The sequence below is a fragment of the Panthera pardus genome, unplaced genomic scaffold (genome assembly GCF_024362965.1).
Source record: "Panthera pardus isolate Hobbes unplaced genomic scaffold, ASM2436296v1 HiC_scaffold_8, whole genome shotgun sequence".
Lineage (NCBI taxonomy): Eukaryota > Metazoa > Chordata > Mammalia > Carnivora > Felidae > Panthera > Panthera pardus.
In genome coordinates this window covers 151,595,188-151,614,536 of record NW_026527013.1, presented here as the reverse complement: position 1 = coordinate 151,614,536, position 19,349 = coordinate 151,595,188, and the positions used below count along the sequence as shown (strand labels likewise).

General features: G+C 42.4%; 1 protein-coding gene across 2 annotated transcripts in view; it reads left to right on the top strand.

Annotated features, from left to right (window-relative positions):
* PTN (pleiotrophin) overlaps positions 1-18,670 on the top strand; it is a 101,074-nt gene extending 82,404 nt beyond the window's left edge. Inside the window, exon 5 of one of the 2 annotated variants that reach the window (XM_019452879.2) lies at positions 17,813-18,670. In XM_019452879.2, the coding sequence (XP_019308424.1) occupies positions 17,813-17,868 (56 nt within the window). In that variant the 3' untranslated portion in view covers positions 17,869-18,670. The remainder of the gene's footprint in view (positions 1-17,812) is intronic. The other variant, XM_019452878.2, reaches the window with a different exon arrangement.
* Positions 18,671-19,349: the final 679 nt, after the last annotated feature.

Genomic DNA, 19,349 nt, shown 5'->3' with positions numbered 1-19,349 from the left:
CAACACTGATGTGCAAAGGTGACTCGCAAATGGAAGAATACACGTGCTAGAGCATGATTTCTTCTTCCTATAATTTTGATTCCAGTTCAGTTAATATACCATGTTCTGTTAGTTTCGGGTGTACCGTATAGTGATTCAACACTTCCATACATTACCCAATGCTCATGTAATCGCACTCCTTAATCCCCATCGCCTGTGTCACCTTCCCCACACCCCCCCCCCCCCCACCCTCACCCTCACCTTCCTCTCTGGTACATTTCAGAGTGGTTTTTGGTTTGTCTCTTTTGTTTCTTTGCTTGTTTTCTTTCTTAAAGTCCACATATAAGTGAAATCATATGGCATTTGTCTTTTCTCTGACTTCTTTTGCTTAGCATAATGCTCTCTGGCTCCATCTTGCAAATAGCAAGATTCCATTCTTTTTTTATGGCAGAAAAATAATCCCCTGTGTATATTCACCACCTCTTTTTTTTTTATCTACTCATCAATCGATGGACATTGGTTTGCTTCCATATCTTGGCTATTGTAGATAATGCTACTATATACACGTAGGGGTGCGTATATCCCTTTAAACCAGTGTTTTTGTACTCTGGGTAAATACCTAGTAGTGTAATTACTGGATCAAAGGGTAATTGTATTTGTAAGTTTTTGAGGAATCTCCATATTGTTTTCCACAGTGGCTGCACCAGTTTGCATTCCCACCAAGAGTGCAAAAGGGTTCCTTCTTCACGTCCTCACCAACACTTGTTATTTCTTGTGTTTTTGATTTTAGCCATTCTGACAGGTGTGAGGTGATGAGGACTCATTGTGGTTTTGATTTGCACTTCCCCGAAGATGAGTGGTGTTGAGCATTTTTCATGTGTCTGTTGGCCATTTGTATGTCTTCTTTGGAGACATGTCTGTTCATGGGTTCTGTCCATTTTTAATTGGATTATTTGTTTTTTGGGTGTTGAGTTGTGTAAGTTCCTTTTTGGATACTAACCCTTTATTGGATATGTCATTGACAAATATCTTCTGCCATTCAGTGGGTTGTCTTTTAGTCTTGTTGACTGTTTCCTTTACTGTGCAAAAGCTTTTCATTTTGATGTCGTCCCACTAGTGTATTTTTGCTTTTGTGTCCCTTGCCTCCGGAGACGTATCTAGAAAAATGTTGTTACGGCTGATGTCAGAGAAATGACTGGGCTCTCTAGAACATTATTTCTGTAACTGTTCTGGTACACATCTACCAGAGTATAACTTTCAGGAGGACAGGGACCTGACCGGTTTTGTTCTCCACTGTATCCCTTTTGCCTAGAACAAGGGGTAGGACATAATAGGTGCTGATTAAATGCGTGTATAACAGATAAATGCTAGAAGGAAAAAAAAAAGGTTTCACACATTAAACTTACAAATGTGGAAGCTGCAGTAGTTATTTACGTGATATTTTCATTAAGTTATACAATTATAAATTATGTTCTTCCTTTCTTGAGGAAAGAATAACCCATCAGGGCTTCCTGCTATTTTAGCTCAGGACATGAACAGGAAAGAGGGAGATAGCGAACCCACTCGTTTTGAGTCAGGCACTGTGATAGGTACTTCTCATTTCAGCTTCAAAGCTGTTCTGGGCAGTGCATTGTATTTATCCTACTTTAGATCTGAGAACGCACACGCCCAGAGAGGTTAAGCCACTTGCCTCACGTTTCACAGCTTCTAAGTGGTGATTCAAATTTAAAGTCAGACTGACACCAAAGACCCAGTGCCTTTTCAACTGCACCATGCTTCCCCTGGGTATTATAAATTCATGAAACTTTGGTCACGTTAGATAAATCCCAATGTCTAGGATCATTACCTTGTCTGTCATCTGATGTAACCCTGATAGAATAAGTGAGGACAGAAAACCTCAGTGATTCTTCTAAATCCACTCTGTTGTTTAGGAATAGAATCAGCTCCATGTTTCCTTCTTTTGTGACTCTATTTTCCTCCTTTGTAGCCCGGTCACTGAACTCATAGCCAGAAAGTACTTTTTTCCCACCACTGTCTTTCTCATCAAACACATCATCGGGTTCTGGTCTTTTGTCTGCTTTTTTTTCCCCCATTGTTTTTTAAACATTTATTTATTTTTTGAGGGACAGAGACAGAGTACGAGCAGAGGAGGGGCTCCAGGCTCTGAACTGTCAGCACAGAGCCCGATGCCAGGGCTTGAACCCACGAACCATGAGATCGTGACCTGAGCCAAAGTCAGACGCTTAACTGACTAAGCCACCCAGGAGCCCCTGTCTGCTTTTTTAAAAAATCTGTTTGTTTCATAAAACTTCTTGGTTGGATTTCTGTCCTCTTCTGTTTTGGAAAATGGTAGTGGCTTAATATGCAAACTGCGTGACTTTCAGTGTGGAAAACATGTTCTTTAAATTTCAGAATGGAACATAAAGGTATTGGTAAGGCTGTGATTACCAGGCATTAAACTGAGGAAACTGGAGGGTATTGTTGTGACTTGATTCCTAATAAGGCCAAAAATTTAGAAGACTTGCTGGGGAGAGAGGGCCCTTAACATCGAGAAGTGGTACCTTGAACTCTAGGAAATTACTAAATATCCCACTTGGTTTGGTTAAAAATTGCCTTAAAATTCACCACACTCCAGTCTATTGGATAGAAGTGGTTCTTCCTTTTGCTATGTCAGTATCATACAAACTCCACACTCTGGCCTTGGGACAATTTCAGTGATACTAGATATGAAGTTAGAAACCCTTATCAAAAGATTCTCTTGTGTTGGAGCCCCACTTAATCCGAGGAGAGGTTTTCGTCATCCACTTCTGTATTTTATACCCAGAAGGAGAGAGAATATCGATATTCTTGTGTAGACATAAGAATTGAAAGGTGCATGACCAGAGTATAGCTTTCTTGGGGATGGGGACAGGACTGCTCTGGGGAGGTCACTGAGTGAAAGATTATAACTGGAATCTTCTGAATTGCGGTCAGAGTCGGCCAGGGATAAATTGGCGAGCAATTGTGTTGGGCACTTGAGATTTTAATTTCTTAGGAAAAGAGGTTGAGAGTATTAATTACAATTACTAATTCAAGAAACCCTGTATCTGTGAGGGTTTTTAGCTGCAGCAAGATCACTACTGTAGCTAGTTAAGCAGAAAGGGGGTTATTCAAGGGTATTATATAGCTCACTAGAATTTCCAGAAGGGCCAGAAGATTTGAGTTGGATCCAATAATATTACAGCAGAAGGCAACAGAACTAAGAGAAATGTCTAATCATGCCAAACGTGACTGATGTAGCAGAAACCCTGCTGCTAAAATTACCCACAGTTCAGCACACGTGCTAAGAACTGAACACTGGAAACACCATACCTGTGCCCTCAAAACTAGTTACGTCTGCTCCTTTCTTGCCCAAATACCCAATCTCCCCACATTTGGCCCCTTTTTTTCTGGTTGCTGACCGCTACCTCTAAGACTCAAAACGTGCCTGCTTGATGGAAACTGGGCCACATATAAAATCCTCCTGCAAGGGACTCTGGGAAATATGTCTTTAACTTTCAAAACTCTGCCTGTAAGTGTGAGAAGAGCAGCTGAAGGGGTCTTGAGTTGGTATTGAGTGAGCAGTCGGCCAGGGAGTGTGCGGGAATGTTGGAATGTGTTGAAGTATGCGACCAAACCGAACCTAACCCTCACTCGTATTGATGACATTTCTTGGAGAAGTAGCTAAGAGTATCCTCTATTGGTGTAAAGAGAGTTGGGTCTCTCCTTGTCGGAACCACCAGGAGGTGTTTTTTGTTGAGTCATTACACTCTTTTCAGTTTGAACAAAATCTGCGGGGATGACTGAGCTGTGGACAAGTAATAAAAAAGTAGGAACCATGGCCAGTCTGTGCTGACAGTGCTGCTTACCTGATCAGAGCAGAGAAGCCTTCAGAGGGCAAATAACCTGTCTCTAAACCACAGTGTTTCTCAGTAGTCCCCTTGGAGAACGGGCTTACTATAGAATTAGAAGGTGGCCACCTGTGAGAGAGCTGTGGCCCTATGGGCAGACCTGTGTGTGTGAGCAGGTGCAGCCCAGTGGAGTAGGCTTCTGGTGGTTATCACTGGAGTGCAGAGGCTAAGCTGAGGCTGAGTAGGGGCTTGTGCAGAAGGCTTTCATACAAGCTGAGATTTTCCTAGGGACTGCTGCAGCTGATGTGGCCTAGTGATTATCTTAGAACATTCTAGAATCTTGACCTGTTGAAATGGAAATTATTAGCTGTTCCTATTTAAACAAGACACGTGAATAAAGGATATTGTGGGGTACCTGGGTGACTCAGCTAAGCGTCTGTTGATTTGGGTCATGATTTCATGGTTCGTGGGATTGAGCCCAATGTTGGGATCTAAGCCCTGCTTGGGATTCTCTGTCTCTCAAAAAAAAATGGGGGTATTGTGAACCCTTTTTTTTTTATATTGACAGGCCAGATGACATTTGTGTCAGCCTCCAAGTTTGCCTGGCAGAAGGGTACTGTGGGACAGGCAGAGGTGGGAGCACATGAGTGGGTGTCTGTGCTACAGGTTGGTCAGGGAACACTGTCAGTCCTCCTGCTGTCCTGTCCACCAGTTCATGCTCTGCTGTTACCAGATCCTCCTTAAATTCCCCTGCTCATGAGAACCCCAGTTCCTTTTTTTTCCTTCCTAGCTATTTCTAAAAGTTTTGCCATCTCGCTCCTCTTTTTTTGGACAGTTGCCTGGCTCTCTCTTAGGTCTGACAATTTGTCTTTAAAGATCAAAAGAACGGCAACTGTTTAAGTGCAAGACTCAGCTGTGTGCAGGGCATAGCACTTGGCAGACGATTGAAAGGGGCTCAGTAAAGGGATATTCCCAGCGTTCTCAACTCCCCCAGTGCTAAATAGATTTTTCTGTTACTGAAACTCCCAACAATTCTTTCTGGATTCTGGGCTCCGACATCCCTTAGCAATGAACATGCCCACACTCTGTGGATGAGTTTTGCTCGGCTGAGAGACTCTGTGCTATGTTAAGAGAGGTGAAAGGGAGTCTGGGACCCGCTCCCTTCTTCCTGAGACCCTGACAGGGCTCGTGGTTGCTGCCCTTGCATTTTTCCAGAAAGAGAAGCCTGGGGAACTTTGCAGGGATTTTGTTCTTCTGGATCAGAGGGAAACACTCTGATGTGGTTAGGTCTTAAGGTTTGATTTCTTCTTTATTCTGCTGTGGAAGAGTCTATCAACATCTGTATTTCCCATTCATGATACTGTCATCGAAGGGAGAAAGTCTAATTCTGCCCCTTTCTTATTAGAAGAACAGTTTTGTCTTCTGTAAATGAGAGTCTACAATGAATACCTCAATTAATGACAGGAAGATGTAAAAATGCTGAATAAATGTGCAGTGATTTTAAGACTGTTTCCTTCCTTCCAAATGAAATTTTGAGGTGGGTGTTTCCCTCACTGCCTTTCTGGGCAAAAGAACTATGGTGATAACAGCAGTAGTAATTATAATTAATATTTTTGGGGAGACTGATATGTTTTGAATACATGTTAGTACATTGCATATACCTTGTGTCATTGAATAATCACAGAAATTCTGTGAAATAGTTACTATCGTCATTCCTAATATTACATATGAGGAAACTGAGCACAGAGACGTTAGATGCTTAGCGTGAGGTTGTACAGCCAATAAGCAGAGGGGCCAGGCTTAAAAACAAGGCAGTCCTGCCTCTAGACCTCCAGCATTATGCGCAACAACCCCTTTTCCTGTATCTCCTCCATACAGGTACCTCGGTTCCTTATCTAAGAAGGAATGAATTTCAGACCCAGTCCCAAAATCCCTCTTTTATCATAGCTTTCCATCAGCAACAGACTCAGATCCTGGGTCTTTCGCAAGACATCTTGCGCAGGCATCATCTGGCTTCCCTCTTGCCTGATCCCTGCTCCAGACATTGCCCATAATATCCACCCAAGTCACTCCACACCCTGGAGATGGACGGCTGAGTGGCCCATGCATTCTTACATATCCACCTCTCTGCACCTGTGGTTTGAGAAACCTGAAACCTCCTCTCCTTCTGTACTTCATACATTTCATTCTGTAAAATTTGGCGTGTTCATTTGGCAAGTATTTATTGAGTGGGTACTATGCGCTCGAGTTAGCACCAGGGATAAGCTAGTGACCTATGTGGACCCATAGTGTGGTGGGAAAAGCAGAAGGATAAATCCTAAGGTACTGCCGAGAGTGACAGATGTTATGAAAGAGAGAAGTATACAGTCCTCTGGCATTATTTCCTCTTATTCATTTATTTATAAGAGCTATGAAGAGCCTGCAGTGGAGCAGGCCATATGTCAGGTGCTGGTGATATTAATCAAGTTTCCTCCTCTCCTATTATTAGGTTCCAGTGGTGGTGGAGGGTAGGCAATAGTGACAAAAACAATTCAGAGCTAAAATAATGACTACATATTGGAGTAAACGGTCTTAACTAAAGAACCAAGTGGTAGAGCAGCTGGGGTCTGGCGGGGGGACTAAGTAAGGTAGAGAAACCAGGGAAAGCTTCTTGGAGAGGTCAGTTTTTGAACTTGGTCTTGAATATAGAGCAGGAGCTAGCCATGCTAGTTTCTACATAAAACAAGGGCAAGTGCAAAGTCCCTGGGGCCAAAAAGAGCTTGTTTTATTCAAGGACTAGAAAAGAGATCAGTGTGAACATTTGCTAGACTTCCCTTGCCAAGCATTAGGTTGTTGCCTGCCTGCAGGACTGGCTCCTCGGGTAAGACACCGTTCCTCTGTAGTGAGTGAGTCTTTGCCTCTCTCGACGCTGAGCCTCTTGAGGGCAGGAGCCACATCTCATCCACCTTTTAAGGGGCTACGTCTCATAGTTCCTAGTCCATGAGAGGAATTCAGTGAATAGTGCTGATGTGAAGGAATGAATCAATGCTGCATTGTCCTGGTCTGGCTCACATCATTTATTCACTCCCTTCAAGGGTAGAGAAATCACTATCGAGGCACAGTTCACACACCTGGAAGAGGAGTCATGGAGGTGGTTTACTCCCTTCCTTAGGGAAGAAATCTTCGTCTTTATTGCTGGGACAGGTGGGAGAACCAGGAACTATAAATATTTGCAGGGTGTATTTCACACTGTGGGTCTGGTTTCATCTCCCTTGGTAAACTCCGCACACAGAGCCTCATTAGTTGTGCACACACAAAACAGCTATATAATAATTAGTATTAAGGAAGGGTGAATAATAGAACTGTTCACACAAATTAGTTACTGGGTTGAGGGACCTTCTTTTTTTTTTATGCCCCTGAAGCTTTTTTTTTTTTTTGCATTTCTCCCTTCTAACTTCTGGACTCAGAATTTCTGCTTCGTGTTTTAAGTTGTGGCTTTCGTCATCAACGTTTTTGAGCAACTTAAAACTAGTTCCTATTTATTAAGTATTTATAAGGCGATGGGCATTGCGCTGAGCTCTTGGTGTGCCATGTCTCACTTCGTCCCCGCAGCAGCCCCAGAGAGTTCTCGCATTTTACAAACGGGGCGCTAAGGTGGCAATTTGCAGCAGGTCCCCCAGCCCGTGAGGGGTCAGGTTTGAACTTGAACTCAGTCCTTTGGCCGAGTTCTATCATAGTAGAGCTTCCCATCCGAGTGCTCCCTCTGGCATCTCTTGGGATATTCCGAACGAAACTAGTAATTTTGGAGTGTGTTTCTACGGGAACCCTACAACATTACCAGAAGCATGTTTGGGGTCATTTATGATTGAGTCGTGTCAGGTAGTTTTTGGCTCAAGCCTGTCTCTGTGTAGTAAGTGCGCTTAAGCAAAGAACGGGCTTCGTGCTCCATTTCACAGGCTGGGGGTCCTCCAAAGCGGTTCCCTTCCTCTAGAGTTAGACCTAGCAGTCCAGTGGAGCCCGTTAGCCAGCGGCCTCCCAGGCCGGACCCCGAGCTGGATTCGGGATTGCCTCCTTGTCCCTGTGAGTCACAGTGACGCTGGTGTCTCAGCACAAGGATCTGAGGCACTGCTGTCCGGTAATCAGTGAGGCCACTTCCCACACTCAGTGACTCCAGCCGGCTTTGCGCGGATGCAAGGCCTCTGGGAACCCGCAGGGAAATCAAAGTGGTCTGGCTGTTCCTCAGCACAGGAGGCAGGGAAAAGGCGAAAGGAAAGGCTTTTCCCAGAGGGGTAAACAAAATTTGTACAAGAGCTCATCAGAAATGCAAAGAGCAAAAAGCGGGTAAAAATGTTCCCAGTGTCCCACTTCTCAGGCACACAGGGGACGAGACCTGGAGCGGTTGACTGTAGGTTGCCATATTCATTGGCTTGTGCAAGGCTTTCGATTATTATTATCATTAATAGAAACGCCTATTTTCAGATCTTTACCCAGACACACAAAAGCATTAAGTTAAACTGCTGTGCAGGCTTCTTTCTAAAAAGAAGTTTGGGGGCACCTCTTCAGGTCTGACCTTTGCTGCTGCTAGAGTCAGAGCACTGGGTACATGGGGGCGAGAGGAATCAGGCAGCAGAGAAATCTGGAAGACACGTATGGAGATGGGCGAACTGGTAACTGCAGGGAGCGTGTGCAAAACTAACAATGGGCATAAAATCCTGATTTCATACTACCAAAGTCACATACTTAAATGATACGTATTTAAAATTCTGGACGACTCGTTTAGGACACCAAAAAACTCACATGCGTTTTGACCTCTGTGACTAATGAGGGCGCTCTGAAAGCTATACAAAAATGAAAACGAGATATCCAGTTCACTGATGTATGCGTTACCTGGCACTCGTGTAACAAAGTACCTCAGCCTGTGTGACTTCAACAACAGAAATTTATCTTTGCACGGTTCTGTAAGCCAGAAGTCTGAGATCAAGGTTTCTGTGGGGTTGATTTCTTTCCAAAGGTCATGTGGAAAGGATCTGTTCGGGCCTCTTTTTTCGACTCATAGATGGTTGTCTTGTCCCTGTCTTCCCATAGTCTTTTCTCTATGTGTGTCTGTTCAAATTTCTTCTTCTTCTGAGGACACCAGTTATATCCGGTTAGGGCCCACCCTCATGACCTCATTTTAGCTTGATTACCTCTGTAAGGACTGTCTCTCCAAATATGTTCACATTCTGAGGTGTGAAGGTCAGGCATTCAATATGAAATTTTGAGGGGGACGTGATTTGGCCCCTAACAACTGATTCATAACACCTGACATGTAGAAGCTGTTGGAGCCTAGAAGAAAAATCTATGGGGAAGCAAATAAGAAATGATCGATGGAGCCTTCCCTACTGAAATTTTAAATGTTTCAGACTTGAAACTTCCCCCCCTTTGACAGAAACCAAAATCTGATCTTCCAGTAGCACTGGTAATGTAATGTTAAACATCAGCAAATCCTGGTGTGCTAAGTGGGAACTACTTATTATTGGTTATAATAATATACTTCATTTCTGGCCTAGGCTACCAATACAATTGATAAGACTTGATCATATGATAAATTTTCTATCTGTGCCCTCATTACCGCAGAAACAAGCTTTGGAACATTTACATATCATCTCAAGAATAAATGTTCTTCTTTCCGGTCTCTGACGTAGGCCTCAGAAATGCATGCTCTTGGGGCGCCTGGGTGGCTCAGTCGGTTAAGCATCCGACTTCGGCTCAGGTCATGATCTCATGGTCCATGAGTTCGAGCCCCGCGTCGGGCTCTGTGTTGACTGCTCAGAGTCTGGAGCCTGCTTCAGATTCTGTGTCTCCCTCTCTCTCTGACCCTCCCCCGTTCATGCTCTGTCTCTCTCTGTCTCAAAAATAAATAAACATTAAAAAAAAAAGGAAAAAAAAAAAAAAGAAATGCATGCTCTTGCATGTACAAACACACATTCTCAAAGCTACCTATACAAAATCATATTTTCTTTGCAGTTTCCCTTGCATTAGTTATATTTGATATTTGCCTTGCTTCAATTTTATTCCGTTTCGCCAAAGGTGAAAAGGACAAAATTTAGCGGCTCAATAGCGAATTCACACACGTACCCACAGCTTTTGTTTTCTTTCTGTAACTGTACACGAGTGAGAACATCCTGGATTAAAGGCCTTACAGATGAAGCAGCTCTGATCCCCTTCCTCACTACTCTTCTCTCCTGTGACTCAGAGGGAAAATCCCCACCCGTGTTTAGCGGTTGTGACACTTGCACACAAATGAGTAGATGTAGCTAATACATGAGGGTGATGTAGACGTGTTGAACTAAAAATAGGGGTTGCAGTTGAGGATTCTCTACCTGGTATCACGTACATATAGTATGGTCAGATCAGAGAGTGACCTTGACACACTCATGACTCTACCAAACAAAGAAAGTGCATCCTCAATCTTGGGTTGGGGAAGCCAATGGGTATCTCAGTTGCTTCCTTATTTAAAGAAAGCAGAATGGACAGACAGAAGGGAAAAGTGGCTGCAAAGGCTGTAGAGAGGAGTCTTGGGGTGAAGGGAGAAGGTTTATTCTACCCATACTGGGTGAGTTGCTTTGGAAAGTAATCGACCCATTTAGTGCCTTTCATTAAGCTTCTTCTGTACGGTTGAAGAAATCATTTCCTCATCTCCTCCATTAAGCATTCAATTAAATCTACATGGCTCACCGGTGTTTTCATAGTTGAACTTTCTATTGTGAGGAGGTGCAGTTCACTGCAGAGTCTCCTCTCACAGTAAGTGGGGGCAAGACAGAGATTCCTCGCAGGGGCCAGACATGTTTGGTTGGTATGTAGACGGAAGCCATACTGTCTTTTATAGATCACATAGTGTCACATCTACTTGATGGCAGAAAGCACATGTGTAGGAGGACAGATGGTTGAGACGGAGTGGGAGGGTACGAGTGACGAGTGAAAAGGAATGTGGACAGTGAGGTAAAGAGCAGGGATCAGCATGTGGGAGCATCAACGAGCAGTTGTTTGTATGTGTGTATTCCATTCACAGTCCTAGAAGTAAGTGCCCTGAGTCGATAAAAGAGGAAATAAAGTGGTATTTAAAAAAAAAAAAGAAATCAAAGGAGAAACAACAAAATTATTGCACAGACTTCGGACTAAACAGATCTGATTTTTAAATAGAATTTTTTTTCCTATATTGTCAACATAATCTGTGCTGCCCCAATTTAAACTGAAATGTGGGGAATTTAATGAAGGAGGCCGAGCCAAGTAGGACCTGGATTCTAGGCGGATCACCGAGTTGTACAGTCATGATTCAACAAGCCTTATTATTGGTCCTGAGCAACAGCTAGTTGATGTGAGGGATCACCTATTTCGGGTGAACTGGGCAGCTAAACCTTGAAGCACAGGCAAGTTCCTTTAAATAGGTTTATGAGACATTGAGAGGATGGTGGTGATATCCAGCCCTGTGGACCTATTTACATTGTGCCTGTACGGTTTGACAGTGATAGGGTCCTTTCCCCTCCCTCAGTTCCCATGATGTATTGAGCGAGTCTCCAAAGGTTAGCCTCTGCAGTCTGTCTCACATGCCTCCAGCCGGCCTCCTGCTCTCTGCACCTGCGGTGTCCATTTCTGACTGCCCATAGCTTCCTCCTATATGAATTCTACCTGTTAGAAGGTGAAAATCTCTTTTTTTCTATTCCAACCGACAATTCCTCCTATTGGCTTAATGGCCCAAAGCTACTTTATTTAAGTCAGTAGCAAACAGAGTTTAACTCACTGTAGTTAAAATCTGAGCTCTGCTCAACCATTTCATCTCTCCATTCCTTTTTATCTGTTCTGTATGCTCAGCAGGCCCTCTGAAAAAAGGGAATCAGAGCAAAGCATTTTGATAAGAAAATGAGATAAGCTTATTCCAGAATTCTCAACCCTTCTGCCTCTTTGAATAACTTCTCCCCTCAAGTTCACTGAAAACCTTTACATGGATTTCTTTTAAGACCTACTCCCCCACCGCTTTTCCTCTCAGATTTCCTGACTATTGAAAAAGGGAGGGAGTGTTTACTCATACTAGCTTCATGGCAATCCTGTTCCTAGAAGGGTTTGTGATAGGCAGAAAAGAGATGATGCATGCTGTTTGATTATTTGCTTTTTAAGAACAAATTTGCTGTGATGGGGTCCAACATAAGTCACTGACGAGAATGTAAGGGAGTACTGCCTTTCAGGAAAGAGAGATGTCAGTACATATCTGGAGCTTTCCAAGTGCCCTGCCCTTTGGTCCATTAGATCCTCTTTAAAAATCCTTACTAAGGTAAAACTTTGTAATATAATGATTTGTCTACCAAAAACATGCGCGCATCATTATTGTAACAAAAAGTGAGTACAAACTAACTGACCAACAAAAAAGGGAAGATCACGAAACATACGGGATGGGATGTCAAAGGAATACTACATTGTCATGTTTCAAAGTACATGCAATGGTATGGGAATTAACAGTAGGAGGCTTAGTATAAAGTACTTTATCAACTGTCAATATATTCCTACTAAAAGTATACATATGTTCATTGAAAGAAAACGTAAATAGAACCCGCTGTGAAAAGTGCTATTTCTGTATTGTGAAACTATGGGTAATTTCTGTTAACACATATATGTTTCTTTACTTTCTATTTAACAGTGGGGTGACTGGGTGGCTCAGTCATTTGAGTGTGCCATTCTTGATTTTTCCTCAGGTTATGACTCCAGGGTTGTGGATCCCAGCATGTGGGAACTCACATGCTCCCTCTCTAAAATTTAAAAAAAAAAAAAAAAAAAAGTAAAAGTTTTTAAGAAGAAACTCTTTGATCTTCAGGCTAGGTGTTCTATAGACATTATTTTTTCCCCTAGTAATTAATTCTCCCTCTGGATACTCTTTTACATCATATGCATCTACAATGTCATAATAAACTACGAGGAAGAGAAGTAGGCACTGAAGCCATAAAAATAGCTCCCACATACTCATGACTTTTAAAATAAATGTGTACCTGTAGAGTACTTTACGATTTTGAAAGACACTCACATAAAGCAATCTTGAAATCTATGAGAAACTCTATGAGAGCAGAATTTTGTCTTGTTTGCCATTATATCCCAGGATGTAGAATGGTGTCAGGGATATACTGGATATAGGGTATATAGGGTGTATATTTGCTAGGTTAACAGATGAATGCTGTTTGAACAGTGACGGTCAAGTAGGATCTTAGCGATTGTCATCTCACATGATATTCATGATGGCCCTCTGACGAGCGTATCCTCGATTCTCTGAGGACTTGGTTCTTAGTATGATTTTAATGGTACTTCATTGTTTCCTCATTGCCCTACTAAACAAATGGCCATGATGCCACTTATTACTTGAGGATTTGTTTTTGGTTTTGTTTTGTTTTGTTGTGTGTGTGTAGAGAGCATGAGGAGGGAGAGGGACAAAGGGAGAGTGAGGGAAGGTGAGAGTCTTAGCACAGAGCACAATGTGGGGCTCAATCCCAAAACCTTGGGATCATGACCGGAGCTGAAATCAAGAGTCAGATGCTCAACTGACTGAGCCACGCAGGTGTCCCTTACTTGAGGATTTTGTTTTCTATCGGAAGTTTTTAACTGTGTATGTTCAGAATTTATTGTCCCATGACTCCTTAATTGCTGTGTGTTCCTACTGCCTCTTTTCTCTGCTGTCGGTACTTGCTATGTGTTGTGGGAATCTTCTCGACTAGATCTTGAGGTTTCTAGATAGAATACGGTCAAGATGGCACTCCAGGTGCTGAGATTCATAGCAATAAGAGGAGCCTGGATCTTTTCTAGAGTATTTCTTAAAGTCTTCAGACTTTCTGAACACTGTCAAATATATCTTAAAATAGCCTGTTTCTTTTCAAATTATACACCTACCAGGAGAGAATGATGAGTACTATCCTCCATCACCTCAAAAACTGGCCAGAGCAAGAATGAAAGTTAAAACACACCAAGGGCATCACTGTGGGTTTTCAATGCAATGGTGTCCCGGTGGGGATCATCCAAGGGAACAAAACAAGTCACTTTTTCAGGCAGGTGCCCTTTGTGTTCGCATTTCCACAATGGCTCCTTTCCTGTTTGTATCCACTTCAGCTTCACAGCCTCAGTTCAGGTGGGGTGGAGTGACATGTAGCCTGGGGTCTTATTTGATGTGTGGCCTGTATGTACTTCTTTCCCTTGACCTGGCTCTTTTCACTGTGAACTAAGGTTCCCTACTGTTCGACATCAGGGCACTGATCGCATTGGCTCTTCAAACCTTTGAGAGTAGCTGCTACGTGACTCTGTTACAAGTGCGTGCTTTACCCTGCTGTAGCCCTGCCCCAGGCCTATTCACAACCCTCATTCTCAGCAGATTTCTCTCCCCGTCCCCTTGATAGGCTACTAAAACGGGACTTAACTTTTACTCGCAGAGTTAAATCAGTCTTCTCTTTTAAAGACAAGAAAAAGGGTGGAGAAATTGGGGTAACTCTCACATATATATGTTTGTAATTTTATTCTTCATAAACTAAGATTTTGATCGAATCCACACTCCTTCCTTCCCTTGAGAAACAGTCCTTTCCTATAGGCTAATTGACTCTTTGTTTCCCATCCAAGTGGTCATTTCTTCACTTTGATGCAGCGCGTATTTCAGGAGCACTGTGTCCATCAGGACACAGATGGAAGAGACAGACTTGGTCTCCTCCCTCACAGGAAGGGGGAAAGGCATATCGAATAATTAGATACAAAATTAATAGTTCAATTCTCATTTTGGAATAGCAGTGAGAGGCACATGGAAGTATCCAACCCACAGGTAGATGGAACCTGCTTAGTTTGGGAGTTCTGGGAAGGCTTCCTTGAAGTGAGAACGAGTAGATGTTGGCTAAGCCGAGTTGAGGTGACAGGAAGAAAAATAGGAAGGGAGAAGGCAATGTGTAAAGGCTGAGGTGAAAATAAGCAAGGAAAACTCAAGGAAGTGCCACCAGGAAGATGAGGGCAGGGTGAGCCAGTGAGGCACGTGTTGTTGCCACGTTAGAGATTTATGCCCTTCACTGAAGAGTTGCATGTGCTAGGCACTGTGCGAGGGGCTAGGAAAGTAACTGTGAGTTGGGATTCTGCCCTTGCACAGCTTGTGCTTAGGGGCAATTACAGGATCAGTGATGAGTGCTCTGAGAGAGGAAATCAAGAGAAAACGTTTCTCTGAAGGCCAAAGACTAGGGGAGAAAAAGAATGGTGTGCTCCAGGAAGTGAAATAAGCACAAGTGTAGAGACTCTGTTCAAGGGAGGTGACCGAATTAATGGTCCAGAGACAAACAAAAATAAAACCAATTCCATTTGCTACACATGTGATGATCATTGGAGGCAGTGCTGTGTTGTGTGAGGAGGTCCAGGAGTTGGAGAAGGACCCCTCATCTGATCTATAGCTGGATCACTGTGGACCTGGACAAATGACTGATACTCCTTGGTGTCTATTTCTTCATCAACTACATAGGAAAGTTGGACCAGGTACCTTCCAGATTGTAGATTCCATGATCCTATAGAAAAACCCTCATGTACAGTGGGTAAAGCCTGAGAGGTTGTTCCTAAGCTTTTGAGGTCACAGAGATGAGTAGGTAACAACATTCATTTAGTCTGTCATTAAAATGTACACAAAAGTCACCCCAGAACTGCGTTTGTTTGGAAGCAGTATCACCAACCTAACTTTCTTCTTTATTCTCAAAAATTTGAGTACGTTTTTAGGTGAGAAACCAAGCTGACCCTCTGCAGATAGAAATTTGTCTTTCTTGCCCTTATTTTTTACTGCGGTCTCCTCCCTTTTCTACTTGGACTTGAACTTAAGGTGTGCAGTGTGTCAAAGCAGTGCCATGGTGACTTGCCAATGACGTCAAAAACATGGCTTTGGTTGGCCTTGTGCAGATTACATGGGCAAGTGGTCGATTTCTTTGTATTTAGCAAGTTGTCAGTTAATGAATATAAAATGCCGGCCTTCACCAGTAAGGAATTGGGAGAAATTGAGAAAATGGAAACTAAACCTGGATCCCAGCTGACACCCTAGATTGTTCTCTGAGGATACCTTTCTAACAGAAAGCTGTTGTTTAAAATGTCGACCAAAGACTGGGAATTATTAAACATTGAGACGCGATCTGTTTGGACATTAAACAGAAAACCTTCTTGGACTTTATAGATATCTTTGAACATGGAGGTTCTGGTCATCTTACCTTTCATGGGTCAAAAGGAGAAGACATTTACAATGACAAGCAAAAACAGAGTGAAAGTTCAAAGTCTCTTCAGTTTAGGTGGAAAGCTGAGGATAGGCATGGACAAATGAATATTTGTGAGCAGCAATTTAGCGGGATTTTAGCAACTCCTGACATAATTGTGTATGGCACCCCTTACAGCTTGAGTAAAGGGAGCTTAGGACAATTACCTTGTACCTTACGCTACCTCACCTAGTATATGATGGACTTGAGAACTTATCAGAAGAAGTGGTGAGGATAAAAATAGAAAAGGTTCAAGCTCCAAGTTTTACAATATGTGATTGGTATTATGTCCCCTCTCATTATAAGCCTTACGCCCCTCTCATACACAGGCCTTGTGATCCAGTAAATAGTCCCTGTTGGCCATCGTGCGTGTCCCAGTATTCCTCTGCTGTTTAGCACATTCGATGACCTCAGCCAATGGGTCTTGGGGATGATTAATTATACGGAGAAATTACCTCTTGTTTTTAGCAGGTTTCATTAGTGTGGTAATAGACCAACCTTAATTGAGCACAGGCTATTATGCCATCTTCTGTTCTTAGGGGATTTTAGTCAACTCATTTAATTTGGATATTGACCCTGCATATGCCCATTCGCAAGTGAGGAATCTGAGACACATGCATGAATTAACTTTCAGGGAGTCTCAGAGTCACTTAGTGATGGACCAAAGACTTAGACTCCAGCAGTGTGACTCCAGAGCCTGTACCTAACCCCTGTGTTTCTACTGCTACTGTGGACCAAACAGGGAGAGAATCTTAAAAACATTTAGCAATAGCCTTTCACTTGCTAGTGATCTGACCATTCTCATTTGTGGAGCCAAAGCTGTCATGTCCTATTCTAGGCTCCTAGGCCTAGGAAGAGGGAGACAGCAAGATGATTGAATGGAAAAGGATGGAGTATTTTGATTTCAGTCCTCATGGTTTTACTTCCGTGGGTTAGCCCAGGTTGGTACATTCCATTTGCTTCATCCACAACTAGGATACTCTGTAGAGTCAAAGCTCCATATAGTTCTTCATGTATGAGTAGCTGGCAGATATATAAGCAAAGGCCAAATCAGGAGAGGAAGCTATCAGGCCAAATGCTTATCAACAGCCCCATGGAAAGGGCATGTGGAGAGTGAGGGGCCGAGCAGAGCTTTTGTAGCTCTCCACTGAGCAGTGTCCTGGTACATTCTCCCAGGGAGGTCTGCTGTGTTTCTGTTTTCTAAGTAGGACCCTAAGATAGTATTTGGTGTATCAAATGGGGGCAACTAATAAGATGACGGGTATTTGCAGGTGTTTACATGAAGGCAGGCTGTATTACTCTTGCCTGTTCTCCTAGGCACTCTCACACACCGTACCTTCTCTACCCATCCAATCCTTTCATTTCTGGACAATTATAGTTGACTCATGACCAATAAGGGTCCATTTAGAGGTGATTTTTTTAAAGAATACTGTAAGTGTGTTCTATCAATAACATTTTTTTCTGTAGCTTGCTTTGATGTAAGCATATAGAATATAGCATATATAACGTATACAATATGTGTAAATTGACTGTTTATGTTATTGGTAAGGCTTCCAGTCAACAGGTAAATTTGGGGGGAAGTCCAAAGTTTTATGTGCATTTGCAACTACATGGGGGTTTGGTGCCCCTGACCCTAGCATTGTTCAAGGGTCACCTGTATAAGAAAAGTGCCCCCCTTGTTTGCTAACGTGATGCTTTTTTCTCTGTTTTTAATCACAGCAGAATCTAAGAAGAAGAAAAAGGAAGGCAAGAAACAGGAGAAGATGCTGGACTAATGCCATCTTCTTGGACCATGAAAAGGACATCAGCAAAAAGGAGGAGTTAACTATTGCATTTATACCCACGTAGGCTTTGTATTCAAAAATTATCTATAGCTAAGTACACAATAGGCAGAAACAAAAAGAAAAGAAAAATTTTGTAGTAGCATTTTGTAAAATGTATACCATAGTACCACTAGGGGCTTATAATAAAGGACTGTAATCCTATTTAGAAAGTTGACTTGTAGTACATGATAAATGGTAGAAAACTGAGGTAAGTTTTTTGAAGTTATGTGATATTTTACATTTAAAATCTTCTTTTTTTACCTTTTTTTCTTTTGGCAGCAATTTATGTGTTATGACCATGTAAACTACTTTTCTCGTTAGATAAATTTTTCACCTAGACTTTTTTTCCCAATTGAGAAAAATATATACTAAACAAAGCAGCAGTAAAATATAATCATCCTATCTGAGGAAAATATCTTCTGCCAATGGATCTTTTAAAACAAACTTTAGTCCACAAAATGGAGGGAGGGGGCAGAGCATGCCCTACTTCAATGTTGACTTTTTTTTTTTTAAAAGAAATGCATGAAAAGAAATTCGCTTTGGCAGGAACATTTGTTTTCTTAATGAAATTATTTTTCCTTCTGAGGAAAAAAAAGACTAGGAAAATAAATCAAGGTGATTCTGGAAAAAGTTGCTTTTGTGTGCAATCATTTGATATTGTAACCCTCCTGCTTTGTCCCCCACACTCCCCCCAGTCAACCTGTTAGCAGTGAGAATTTATCATACAAACTAATTAAATTCCTCTTGGGCACAATTTTATAGAGGATTTTTGTATATGTAGTATAGATGTAGATCTGTAGAGTTTAACTATCAGTTTTTGGTACTGCGGAATTGAATAAAAGTCCCAAAATAATCTAGGGTTGGATGGAACAGAAAAAACCCTTCTCTTACATACAATATGCATGGGCTGCACAATCCAAATCAGGAACAGAGTAACATATGCAAAATAGTAGAGTCTATACACGAAGAATTCCTCCTCTATTATCTGCCGTATGTACCAAGATATCCACCAAGGATTACTTGTACAACTCCCTTATCTGCTGGGTTCCGAGTACAGTCTTTAAGTAAACAAGTCAATGCTTCTATTATCCAGGGTGATGACACCTCAGAAATCCGCGGGGATTAGCTTCAACGTATTACTCTTGAAAAAGCCACCTCTACTTTTCAAGGGGCAAGTTTATCGCTTTACACCTGCCTACCAAGCTAACTCCAGGTCCGCTTCCAGAAATAATGGTTTCAACATACCTTAGGGTAGCCGTAAAATAATCACAAACTGGTCTAATGATGCCACTAAAGAGTCTTCAAAGCTAAACTGGCCTGCCATCTGGTCGAAGACTCCACTTGAGCTAGAAATGTCGAGGGGGTTCCTATCTCCTAAGGCAAAGCCCAATGCCACTGGGGAGGAGAAGAAGAACACGTTATGGACCGGTGCT